The 13,204-nt window shown below is 36.3% G+C and overlaps 1 protein-coding gene across 3 annotated transcripts in view; it reads left to right on the plus strand.

The window, feature by feature from the left end:
- Positions 1-1,044: 1,044 nt before the first annotated feature.
- The window catches only part of LOC149573020 (DNA-directed RNA polymerase V subunit 1-like), a 323,206-nt gene continuing 311,046 nt past the window's right edge, over positions 1,045-13,204 (plus strand). For 2 of the 3 annotated variants that reach the window (XM_089814168.1, XM_089814169.1), the window contains exons 1-7: positions 1,045-1,365; positions 1,475-1,674; positions 5,186-5,306; positions 5,443-5,582; positions 5,882-6,067; positions 9,755-9,859; positions 9,972-10,073. In XM_089814168.1, the coding sequence (XP_089670294.1) occupies positions 1,513-1,674; positions 5,186-5,306; positions 5,443-5,582; positions 5,882-6,067; positions 9,755-9,859; positions 9,972-10,073 (816 nt within the window). In that variant the 5' untranslated portion in view covers positions 1,045-1,365; positions 1,475-1,512. Of the gene's footprint in view, positions 1,366-1,474; positions 1,675-2,200; positions 2,287-5,185; positions 5,307-5,442; positions 5,583-5,881; positions 6,068-9,754; positions 9,860-9,971; positions 10,074-13,204 lie in introns of those variants that run through there. The other variant, XM_089814170.1, reaches the window with a different exon arrangement.

Consider the following 13,204-nt stretch of genomic DNA (forward strand, 5'->3'; position numbering starts at 1 on the left):
AAAAGCGCTTGATTACAAGCAAGTTTAAAATTAAAAGCACTGTTCCATATGACATCATGCTAAGTGAAATGGGGGCTGCGCCTATTGAGGCACTTGCTATGGTTCGCCTTTTAAGCTATCTAAAAAGAATCGAAAAAATGAAAGAGGATAGATGGCCGAAAGTTGTCTTTAGTGACACACTATGTAAGCGAAAAAGGACATGGATGCAACAAAACATCAAGTGGATGAGTAAATGGAATATTCATTTCAATATGTGCCCCACAAGTAATAAAGAAATAAAGGTCTTTGTTATGGAGAAATTCTACAAGAGAAATTGGGGAAGCGAGATTGGGAGGAAGAAACTATATTATATAAATGAGTTCAACCCCACTTGTGATCAACTCGAAAAAGTGTACATAGGAGCCAACATTTCTTGGAGAGCTAAAATTCTTATTGCTCAGCTGAGAACCAACTCTCACCAACTTCGTTGTGAGACCGGGCGTTGGAAGAGGCCAAAGGAGGCTTGGGAAGAGAGAATTTGCAAATTTTGCAATTCTGGGAAAGTGGAAACTGAACAGCACTTTATTCTAGAATGTGAGGCCTACAAGGATAGCAGGGATAAGTTTGCGGATACTATATGTGACAGTTCTTGGCATAACCTGTTCAACGAAAAGTACATTGAGCAATTGGGGGGGCTCATCATTAGTCTACACAAGAGGCGAACAACGCTACTTAAGTCTGCTTGAGTTGTCTTGCTGTCCCATAGGCTATTTTTTGGCCTCGTGGACGTTAAAATTTTATCTATCTATCTATCTATTTCACCTCTTATAGCTTAATCATTGCTGCGACAGCTACCCAATACCACTACCTCCTACATCTTTTTTTTCACAAAATAACAAAACATTTATTTAGAGATAGGATAAGGGAAAATATCATAGCAATTCGCGAGTAGTGATGGTCGGAGTTTGGGGACGATGGAGACGTGGTATGAGTCGACTAGTCGTACTCGTACTAGCAAATTTAGTGGAGGCTCATAAATTAGAATACTATGTGTTTCGTCTGAAAACCTGCAAAATTTTGGTATGCATGACGCACACGTAGCTATTTGTACCTTCCCAAATCTTCCCACTCTTCCCACCCGAATTGGCCATTTCTATTTTCACTCAGACACATTCCAAGCCATTGCGAAAAAACGTATTCTAACAAGGCTGAAGCTTTTTATGTTAAAATCGTTGGTAAAGCTGCTAAAGTGCCGCGGAACATGCCATGAATTTGACGGAAGCGTTAATGCGCCGCCGGGAAGAGAGTCGCCGTTTTATATTTGTTCGTACGGTCGACACCTCAGCGGTTGTCATTCCGAGGAAACAATGACATATATGGAGGCAGGTGAGAGCACTTTGTTTCATCGCGTCTAACAGAAACAGAGAGAGTGTGAGAGTGAGGATTTTACGACCTGGTCTTTTGCTAATTCCAGTTGTTTTCTACTTGGGATTAGGCAAATTTAGGTGAGAAATTTGTTTGGAGAAGTTTGCGATGGGCATGGGGACTAAAATCTCGCCACCAGAGCCATCCCCATCACCATCACCATCAGCAGCACCACCAGCAGCACCACCGGAGGAAGCTGGTTATGTTCCTGAAATTCAGCAGGCCATTTTGACAGGCATACACTTTGACCTTCCGACGTCCAAGAAAGTTGTAAGTAAAACCATTCTTTGTTCTTCTTTTAAAAGAAATGGTGTTTCATGCCTTTTCTTACCTCAAATCTGCATGGCTCGTGGAAATTTCAAATGCGCTTCAATTTGGTTCTGATTTCGTGGAATGCCGTGGAGAATTGATTATTAAATGGCCAGGCAGTGTGAATAATTGACGTATTCTCTGAGCTTGTTTCATTTTATGGCATTTTGGTTTCCGAATTTTTTGTTTTCGAAGAATGAGCTGACCTAGCACTGGATAAGTATTTAGAATGACTATAATGTGGCCGACTCTCTTTTTAATTCCATGCAACTCAGTCAGATGTCGTGTTAAATGGAGGTTTTTAGCTCTGTTTTTTCTAACAATGAATACGTTCCTGAGTAGCCGGTAAGTGTGCTTAATTTTACCAGTACGTAGACAGCGGAATGTACTTGTGAAGAATGTTTTATCAGTTTTATAGAAAAACCTTAGTGATGCTTAAAATGTGGTTGATTATGCAAGGGTTTATGGTCTGTGGTCTGAATTCCAGGTTAATTGTTTTGGTGAGCGGCATTGCGGCTCACGGCCACTCTAAATGAAGTTCAAGAACCCAGCAGTGCTTCTCGGAATTATACGGTGGTGATTTCTGTCATGTTTGACATGATTTTTTGTTTTTTGAGTAAAAGCTCATTTATTTAGCTAATACTGATTTTTAGGGACCGTATTAGTTTTGGTTAAGAGGTTGCGCTGTTGTCTTGATGCGTTTTCATACGAGGGCCTCGAATTTCACGCTGCGAAGGTTATCTCACTGCACAGTACCTAGTACTTCTTTAACATTGGACTGCTCTTTTTCCCTCCCAAGCTTCTAATGTCTTTTGACGTAGTTGCTGGTAATTTTGATTACAAATAGTAATGAACAGCTGCAATTTGGGGATGATAAAACGGATAGAATATTTGTTTGTATTCATGGGTTTTTCAATTGTATATTTTTTCGCATTTCCTTTATTCGTTGGCATGTGAAGGCGTCTCATAAAAAAATTAGGGCCGAGTACTTAGACTTTCTTCCCAAGAAGCCCGAGAATTTTTTCCGGTGAATCATAATTGCGTTGCTGTTCTTCTGATATAACTTAGTCGCGTCCTTTGAACTTCAAAACATTCATAGTTAAATTTGAATTCATAACATGCTTTCGAGATTCAGAGGCCAATTTTGTTATATGCTTTACTTTGTTTTATCAGTAAAAAGGTCTTGAGAACCTACATTCTCTATACTTTTGGTAGAAAAATGATCAACTTTTAGTTTAACGTGTTAATTTAACACATACGCAGACATGTGGAAATAAACTCGTATCATTGAGTTTCTTGAAGGTAATATACTTCCTTTAATTTTCAAACACGCAAGGAGCATGATATCACTGCGGCTGGGACACAAACGACATTAATACCCTGTGGAAAATTTCCTGTAGGAATTCCATTTATTTTAAGCCATTCATTTCTCTCTGAAGGAAATTCCCACTCTTCGAAAATGATTTTGTTAATGCGAACCCAAAAACATCCGTTTGCGACGAATGTTTTCTTGGTTTATTTCTTAAAACATGTTTAACAGTTACAAATAGAATTCTGGCCTTAAAAAATGCAAATGACTTATTTTGTTTTGCTTTTCTCTCCTAGGAACAGGACCTAGGAACTGTCAAAGAAATGCGGAATTTAGTCAAAACCAAAATGAGCTTTGGGCCAAGAACAAATTTAGAGCCACATAAACAGCCATCCTTCCGGCAACTTCTCTTTTTAACGTTGAAGTTGTGCATTTGATTTTGATTCGACCCACATTAAGAAAGACTGTATCTTATCAATCTTCGCTATTCATCAATGGTTTTCGCCCATTTGTTAAAGTAGCAATTGTAATAAATTTCTTCAGCTACTACAGCGTAAGAATTTTTTTCGTCCACTATTCATGTAGATAGATCAGCTCACCTGTGGATTGGCTGGCTAATACATTCTTCGAGGTTATTCAGCTTCTCTAATTGGTCAATTTGCACGATCAGAGGGAACATTGTACTCTAACTCACTCAATGCCTAGTGGTATATCCAAGCGAGCATGTTGGTATAGTCCGGTAGGTAGAGCTTGAAAATGCCAATTTTTTTTGGGGTGGATTACTCCAAGAAACTGCTGGTAACCATGTGCTGGCTGTTCATGTGCGGTAGAGGGCTAAAATTAAACAGCTGTTAGAAGGGCGTTGAATGTCAATCAAAATTTGTTCAAGATTTTTAAGGCTTCTTCACAGCGTTCTCTACTCAGTCATTATCGGCAGTCCATATAATGAAGTCTTTTTTTATATCTGGGTTGCTTGAACGTGCATCTCTTCCAGTGTTTGTGCATGGAATAATCAATGCCCCAATTCCTCTCCCTTGACTGTCATATTTTATCCCTTGAACGTGCATCTCTTCCAGTGTTTGTGCATGGAATAATCAATGCCCCAATTCCTCTCCCTTGACTTTCATATTTTATCACTTTAAAATGTTGCTAATTGGGAATTAGTTCATAAAATGGGTGCCATGACGTCTCCCATTAGCTCTATGGATAAGAAGGGATACAGGTGCTCTTTAGGTCCACTATTTCGTGGACCTAAGGAATGCTCTTTGAGAAGAAAAGTTCAGGATAAGAGGCGTTTCTGAAATGTAGAGGCAGTTTTCTGAAAACAGAGGCTGTGGCTGGAGGTGTGTTTGATCTGAATGGAAGACTATATCGGGTGTTTAATAGAGCACAAACCTTGCTCTTAAGATCAGGACGACATGCCAAGAGGCTCGATCTTTTAATTTTGTTCGGTACTTGGGAGGTAGAGTTTTTTTCCTCAAGCTTTGAAATCAGCTTATGGAAATGCTGGAAGTCAGTGGAGGATCTTGAGAACAAATTCACTCCATTCAGAACTGTGGAGCTTCTGTGGCATCAAACAGCTCTGACAATTGATGGACTGGAACTTGCAAATTTTTGAATCCCGTGATGGTCGTTTAATTTTGTATCCTAATTGAGGTTCTATTTCAATTTCTGAGTACATAAGTGGGGTATACACATATTCATAGTCAAAGCCATCATAAGTTGCATTACAGTCTTGAATGAGTTTCTTTTTGACAAGCCTGTCAGATTATTTTCCAGTTTGAATACAGGAAATCCAAGGCTTTTTATTCTGATTCAATGGTAATGAGCCTTGTTTGCATTCTTATATATACTTTGATTAAAGTTTTTTGTTCCTTTTAAAGAATTACAGCTTAATTCTTTCCATGCTTTGGGAAAAACCCTTACTATCTATATTCTGTATTATTGTGGATGTATATTCACTGTCTAGTTGCCATTATTTAATTTGATAAATATTATGCAATTATAGCAAGGCACAACTTAATCAGTTTAGAAATGCTTAAAAGATTCACAGTGGAATCATACTAATGTGGCTCTACAATTATCATTCCTATGTGTATTTTTGATTCAATGAATGTGGTGTCTATACATTTGAATCACATTTCTTGTGGTGGTATCTTGCAGATCAAGGTGTCAGTGTCATCTATTCAACATGCAAGTCAGTTATCAAGTGATCGACTTGGTCTGCCCGTAAAATCTAATAAATGTGAAACATGTGGAAGTGACAAGCTTCATGACTGTGATGGTAGGTAGTAATTAAAACTTTTTGTCACTTTATAAGTGAAACTTTATGGTAATTGTTAATAGTGGAAAATTATTACTTTCTTTATAAAATTTCATTTAAACTGTTTTTTCATAAAAAAATTGCAATGTTTTTGCAGGTCATTTTGGCCATTTGAAGCTCCCAACACCAGTATTTCATCCTCTTTATGTACATGAAGTTAAAAGAATTCTTGGAAAGATATGTCTCAATTGCTTTCAATTGAAGAAGCAAAATGGAAGAAAAGGGAAGAACAGAAAGGTTAGAGCCAAAGCCTGAAACAAAGAGATGCCTCTTTTTTTTCATTGTACTTGCACCTAAAAAGTGCCATGATGTTTGTTTTAAAGCGAAAAATAATCTGCTATATAAAATATAGTGCTGTATGTTTTTTTGAAGTGGAAGACAGCATTTCTAATGTGTAATGTATATTTATTGGCATGTGTGACATCATTTTGGTAATACATGATGTAAGTAAACAAATGGCAGGTGGTTGCAAAATGTCTTTTAATACAAGTTGCGGGAGACAGTTTTTGACATGTTATATGTATCTTTGTGTACAGTCAGGTGACCCCATAAAGGATATACTGGAAGGTTGTGATCCTATGTCAAGTTATGAGGATCATAAATTTGAAGCTACAACCTTAGCAGAGCTGAAAAGCGTTGGTGGCAAGATTGATTGGAGCAAAGTTGGAAGTGATATAAATTCAAGGGCTAATAATAATGTTTCTGACGTTGCTATGAAAAAGGTACCAGGATATGTTCTAACTTTGCTGAAGGTTTTACATAAAATAGTTGGGAGAGTAGGTAAAATTACAACTTGTATGGTAGAAAAGGACTGTTAAATATTACTGCTAGGACTAAATAAAAAATGTTTTTAGAAATAGAGTTTCTTGCTTTGGAAAATATAGCTGGTTTTACAAATCATGCAGTGCTCTGTGTACTAATGAGTAAGAATTGTGAAACTGCATATACATTTGTTCTGATGTTAATTTTTATATATTTTTGTTTTTGTTTTTGAATGCGTGGAATGTTTATTAGAATTTTGTGATGTTTCCATCCTTTCATTGATACCATAATAGCAATAAAATACTTTTGTGGTCAAGGAGTTGCAGAGCTTGAACCCCTATAGCTAGTTAGAAGATAGTTTGAAGTAAATTTACATAGCAAATAGATAGCTGAGTAATAAGATATCTGGAAAACTGTCAAGTATAATGAATTTAATAATAAGTAACATGTTCATATCATCATGCTTTACTTATACCAAGTGAGAAGACACTTAAGATGATTAAGGTTATGTGGAGAAGATATAAGTGATCATTATACCTGTCAGTATAGAGTTAACACCAGCAGAACCATATCAATGATTGTGCAAGAGTCAAGATGATTGACGATCCATGGAGATAATTGTAGCAAGATATATAGACAATTTACTTTCAGTCACATACATCCAATGAAGAGAGCACTGTAAGAACCGATTGCCATGAAGACAAGTATCATTGCATCTTAGATCTAGTGGAAGATATACTATTGATATACAATCATCACAGCTGTGATATGAGAATATCAGAGAACTTGATCAAGTATCATGTGATCATCATCCTGGAGTAACGGCCAGCAATGAAAAGTTGACATATTTACAGCAAGCATACATGGAGGTAAGATATTATTGATGATAGAATGGGCAGTTTGGCTAAGGTACAATCGATTGAAAGAATTGACATCAATTAAGCATCTATTAATTGAACACATTGACTTGTATTATTAAGAAACAGAGTTAAGGAAACAACAACTAATCAAGATGATTATTCATCAATGATCTTTAATAAAGCAAGGAGATTGAAGTATCGATGAAGCAGCAAGACAGTGATTTGTTTGTTAAGATTGTTGATATAAACTAACTGAATGATTAGTAATTATCATTGATGATGATTTGTCAAGCATAATCTACGGTCAGCGATTATGTTAATCAATACTGAATGGATAATGCAATGAATGGGCACATATCAGATAAGTGGCAGAAATAAAACTAACACTGACAATGTCGATTAAGATAAATAAATGCTAAACGACAAGAACTGTAGACTAATCAGTATTTTATGAAGGATGACCAGGGAAGTGTTTAAAATAGAATCAGAAAAGACAACCAGTAAGCTCTGCACAAATAATTATACAGGGAAACCCCTCTTCACAGAGGGAAACAACCCAGCCCCACAAAAGCCTGAAGATTTTATTAAAATCAAAAGAAATATTTACAGACTCTGTATGAAAAGAAATCCATCACAGATCAATAGAGAAGTATCTTGAGGAATCGAATAAACTCATAAAACAATAGATTAGTCAAAGACTAATCCAATACAAACAACAAATATTAAATGTCCCTCAAATACTCTTATCAAGCACCCTCAGCATCAAGGCTCAGATGAGAATAAGAGTATATGCATACAGATACAATTTTATATATCCTCCTGTAGCAGAATGGCAATATTCTGTACAAAGAAAAACTCTGATGAATATATAGACACATGATTATGAATCACACAGCAGGAGCACATAATTGACTACAGGTAATCTGTTGTAGAACCAATCGTGTGCGTCAAACTTCCTTCTTGGACACCGTTACTCCTGATAATATGCAGGGACGTTTATAATATGCAAGCACCTGTCCATGCGTTAAAACATCAAGCCCAATGACTAATAAAATTCGGCATACCTGAGTGTCTATCAAATGCCGCTGGATTGATAATGATTCTTTTCATAACTCCTCCAGTTCAAGTCGACTCATCACTTGACAGTTACGGATGGAATACAAACGCTCTCCTGTAGTCTCTTTCTTTTGGATGATGCTGTTAGGAAGTAGAGTAGATTTGGAGAGTGGTGAAGGATTTACTCAGTTTAAGAAACACCTGTCAAACAAGTATTGTGCTGAATCCATTCAAACTCACAGAGTTCTAAGCCAATGACATGTTAGTAACATCAATATGAGAACACATAATTTCATATGATGCTATCATATTCAACAGAAAGGATGTGCCCCTTCGATCTTTAAGGGGTGCCATACATTTACATTGCAAGATATATTACAGTGATCAGATTCACTTCAACAATCATTCATTCAGAATTCAATTTATTTATTATCTATTCTTGGATGTACTCGTTGAGCAATTGCCTTATTGATAAGCAGGAGATAATTTCCACAGCAATTCAAATTGTGATATTGCTATCAGGATTTAACTGTGTGAGTTTGAGTCCAACTCATGGACCCATGTTTCATGAGTAGTGATTCCACATGAATCCATCCCTCATGGGAATAAATGGAACGCTTAGCACTCATTGGATCTAGGTGATGCTCACAGGGGTGAAGCACTAGGACTTGCCGGGAGGTCACCCATCCCAGTACTACTCCATCCTGAGCGCACCTAACTTTGGAGTTTCCTCCATGGTTAAACCCAAAGCTTGCAACCCCATTTGCAAAACCTTCACCAAGTGTTGTACCTTATAAACCATGCATTAGAAAGCCCCTTAAGCTCATCAATTGATAAGTAGGAGATAATTTCCACAGCAAGTCAAATTGTGATATTGCTATCAGGATTTAACTGTGTGATTTTGAGTCAAACTCATTGACCCATGTTTCATGAGTAGTGATTCCACATGAATCCATCTCTCATGAGAATAAATGGAACATTTAGCACTCATTGGATCTAGGTGATGCTCATTGGATTCATGTTGAATAATTCTGAGATTGCATAATTATTGCGGCCTTATCAGAGATAATCTATTATTGTGAATTGTACCAAGCGCAAATATATAGATCAAATCGCCTGGCATATATCTAATTGACCAATCAGAGATAGCAGTGATATTGATATTTATCATTTAATATAAGAGAAACCATTCAACAAGGGATCAGATACATATATTGTTCATTATCTATATATATTTTATTAGTTACATAAATTTTAAGTGATATCATGGATCAAATTCAATAGACTTAAGGAAAGAAGTCTCTTACAATTGATTTTTGAAGGTAATGGTTCCAATTTCACTAGTTATCCTTGAAGGGTTTATTACAAATTTGGACATTGATTCAACTTGTATCTCCAAAGAGCATGGTAGAGTGTGTATTATGGAGGAAAATAGACAAAAAACTTTTAAAGTACATTGTGTTACTGAACTGTTGGATAGCATTTGGGTATGGATGACAAATAAATTGTTAATAGGAAATCCTCATATATATATATATTTCCTTTTCAAGTTATATTTGCTAATTTCTTTTCTAGATGGTTGTGTGGACATGGATACATTTTAAGTTGTAAACGATGACAATGTTTGCCAATTTCTTTTGTAGATGGTTGTGTGGACATGAATACATGTATAGTTTTAAAGAATGACAACGAATTACATGTTGAACATTTCTTGACCTTTTATTGATTCAGGAACCTGAAGATATAAGTTTTCCTCTATATTCCACTGTCCATACTGACAGGTCAATGAACAAACAAAAATATGGTAAGATGGGGAAGATGGGGAAGACATCTAAGGTGAGATATATTTGTGATAATCACCACAGTTCTATGATTTTTCTATCTAACATATCCTGAATTTCCAGTTAAGCATCACATTGTCACCAAATTATGATTCTATAACTTGCAGGCTTCTATGGATTGTACCAATTTGGCCTCATCTACAGTTAAAGATGTGACTCCTAAGAGACAAAAGAATGCGTCAGAGGCACAGAATTTGAAGACATCTAAGGCAAGCAATACTTTCCAACTATGATGTCCATTCATTTTAAATGTTGTTTCTCTAATGGCTCAAAATATTCTCATGCATGAATGGATATATTTGAACTTTAGATTTGGCTATTCTAGTCTCATCCACATGAAAATAACTAGTGACATCAGAGACAAGTTACCGGTGAAGTTTCAATAAACAAAGATATGCACAAGAATGGTGCAGTTGGTGTAATCTACAGTAGACTGCCACAATAACTTATTTAAGCTATAGACTAGTAAAAACATACTAGCTGAATTTTTTAGGTATAGTCAACTGAAAATCTATCAGACAACTGTTAGGTCTGTGAGGAACAGAACAGTAATTGATTAATATTGTAATTTTTCAGTGTTTACATAAGATAGAAATGTTTACTTTTTTTTTTTTTAAAGGCAGCAGAACTGTTTTTTACATAGGAATGTTTACATTCTTATTTTATAGGGAAGATGAACAGCTTAACTGATACATATGTACCTAAACTGATTTTTTTCCCCTAAATTTACAGACATGTTAACCTTGACAATGGACTTGTTAACATCCCCCCTAGTCTGAATGTGTTTCCATGAAACCAAGTAGTAATAGGGTAGATGAACAGTTTGACTGCTGCATACTTATTCAAACTGAAAAATATTTTACAAATTCACAAATATTAATTGATAATGGACAATTAACATTTTTTAAGTCTGAAGGGGATATCAAACCGAGCAGTGCCTTGAACTACTCAACCTTATCTTGGCCAAGCACTTTGTTTAGATTATATGCTTGCCGCTTTTAAGTTTCTTAAAAAGGCCTTGTTACCATGACATGTCTTAAATTTGTTTGAACTAAGCTTGTTATGTATACAGGGTTCAAAGTTTTGATAATGACCTTGTTGCCTTGATAGAGTTCAAACTTTGATAATGAACTTGTTGCTTTGATAGGTCTCAAACTTGATAATGTGCTTTTTGCCTTGAAAGGTCTCACATTTGGAGAATGAGTCTATTGCTTTGATAGGTGTCATATTTGGATCCGTTTTGTCTTATGCTGTGATTTGGAAAAATTACCAAACTTTAGGGGTCAGTATGAGTTGTCACCAACTATTTATCTGGGATGACTTCGTATTATCATTGGAATGTTATTTTGAATAGCACACATTGGGTGCAAATTTTTCAGTTACCCTATTTGTGCATCGATCTCGTACCTCTGGTTGTGGCTTCCAGATACAAATTTGGAGGTGGGATGAATTAGGATGCACATGCACTCATGTGGATGCATCTCGATGCGCTTGCACTTCTTGTGCACATCCAGAATATTTTAGAACTAGTATATTGTTAGAAAGTAAAGTTCGCCAAAATGATTGAGAGGGGGGGTGAATCAGTTATTATATCTATATAACTTTTATCAACCTTATTAAACCTTAAACATGTGATCAATATAATCAACAACCATAAGAAGATACACATACATAATAACATCAGATATGTTAACTAGGGAAACCCTTGATCAGAGGAAAAACCGTGGTGGGGATGGTACCCACAAAATGATGTACTAGTATATAAGTTCCTTGTTAGAGGATGGACTTTGTTAGGAGCCAATGAAATACATTTAGTACATATCAGTCCCTGTTAGGAGACTTTGAATCCTTGCTAGGAGATGCCAACCCTGTTGTAGGAGTTGTAGAAGGCAGATGGACCCACTGTCCAAACAACTTCAGGGGCAAGACCATCGAACTCACTGTCCAATTGGCCTCTGTATTATTCTTTTAAGAATAATAGAAATTCAATTGATCTCCGTACTTCAAACTCTTTCTCTATCCTCTGATTGTGCCAATATTGCACCAAATATTTCTCAGATTTTGAAACCAAATCTTCAACTTTGCGTAACAATGATCCCTTTGATTGCTTACTCGCATTTACCAACTGCGCATATCCAATACAAGTTCGCTTACAACTCATATACTTGCATACTACATCACAAGGAAAATAACTTTCCTTTATACCATGTCCTCAAAATAATTCATTGAGGCGGCCTTGAGGCTTTCCCAATTAATTACAATAGGGCCTCATTAAGATAATACAATTCATTACATCTTTTCATAATTACAAAATATTGTCGGCTCACAGTAGTCATTACTTTTCACACGTGCGACCTTGGACCTTGCGCTCTTGCTGACATCATCATCAGGTTGTCTACCATCATTGTCTAACTTCACTCATCACAATTCAATCCTTGTTAGGAGATACAATCTCGACACAAGAGACCACTTCTTAGGTACTCTGTTTGCATACTGTCTTTTGTAGATCACAAGTAACTTTTACATGTCTTCGACTTTTTGAACACGTAATTGTCATTAGGGCATACTGTAGAACATATCCTCAACTGCTCTTGACCTCATCATTAATACTCAATCCGTACGACCTTGTTCTTTGTCTGCTACTCTGCCAGTCTTTACAGAAACAATACTATGTTGACATCAATGACAAACACACTCATAAGTGCAAATATGTCAATCTCCCAAGTGTTCCAGAAATGCTTAGGATACTACCCCAAAGGAATACCATCAGCATTCTTGCTGACATATATATTCTTGATGTTGCATTTTTATAAATCACATGCAACATGGAGGTTGACCTTTTGATGAACATGCAGGTGGGAGCAAATCTGGACCATAATACTTATTGATTCAAGCTTGAAAAAGTTTAATGGACACATAGCAGTCAGGACACTAGCTTGAAAAGGTCTAATGGACACATAGCAATCAGGACATGGCTACCACTGGTGCAGGGAAGCTACAGAAATACTCAGGAAATGAATATGGGCGTGATGATGAAATTAAAAATAGTTATAGCTGCACTCAGCAGACTGTTGGAAACCTTGGAAGTATCTTTGGAAGGTGTTGGTGAAGACCTAAATCTGTAGGAGCAGTCATCTGTACCTATTGTTCATTATGGGAGTTAATATTAGAATCTCAATATGTCTGGGCAATTCCTACGGTTAGAACTACATATTTTCGTTCTTGCTGTTGATAAATGATGAAGATTTACTGAAGGTTATTCTGGACAGCAAAAAGCAAATCTCTGATTTTACGGATTTTCCATGCATAAAACAAATCCAGATACATGAGAAAGCACTAT

Source organism: Cupressus sempervirens, chromosome 2 (assembly GCF_028749045.1).
Source record: "Cupressus sempervirens isolate cs-2001-9-10 chromosome 2, ASM2874904v1, whole genome shotgun sequence".
Classification (NCBI taxonomy): Eukaryota; Viridiplantae; Streptophyta; class Pinopsida; order Cupressales; family Cupressaceae; genus Cupressus; species Cupressus sempervirens.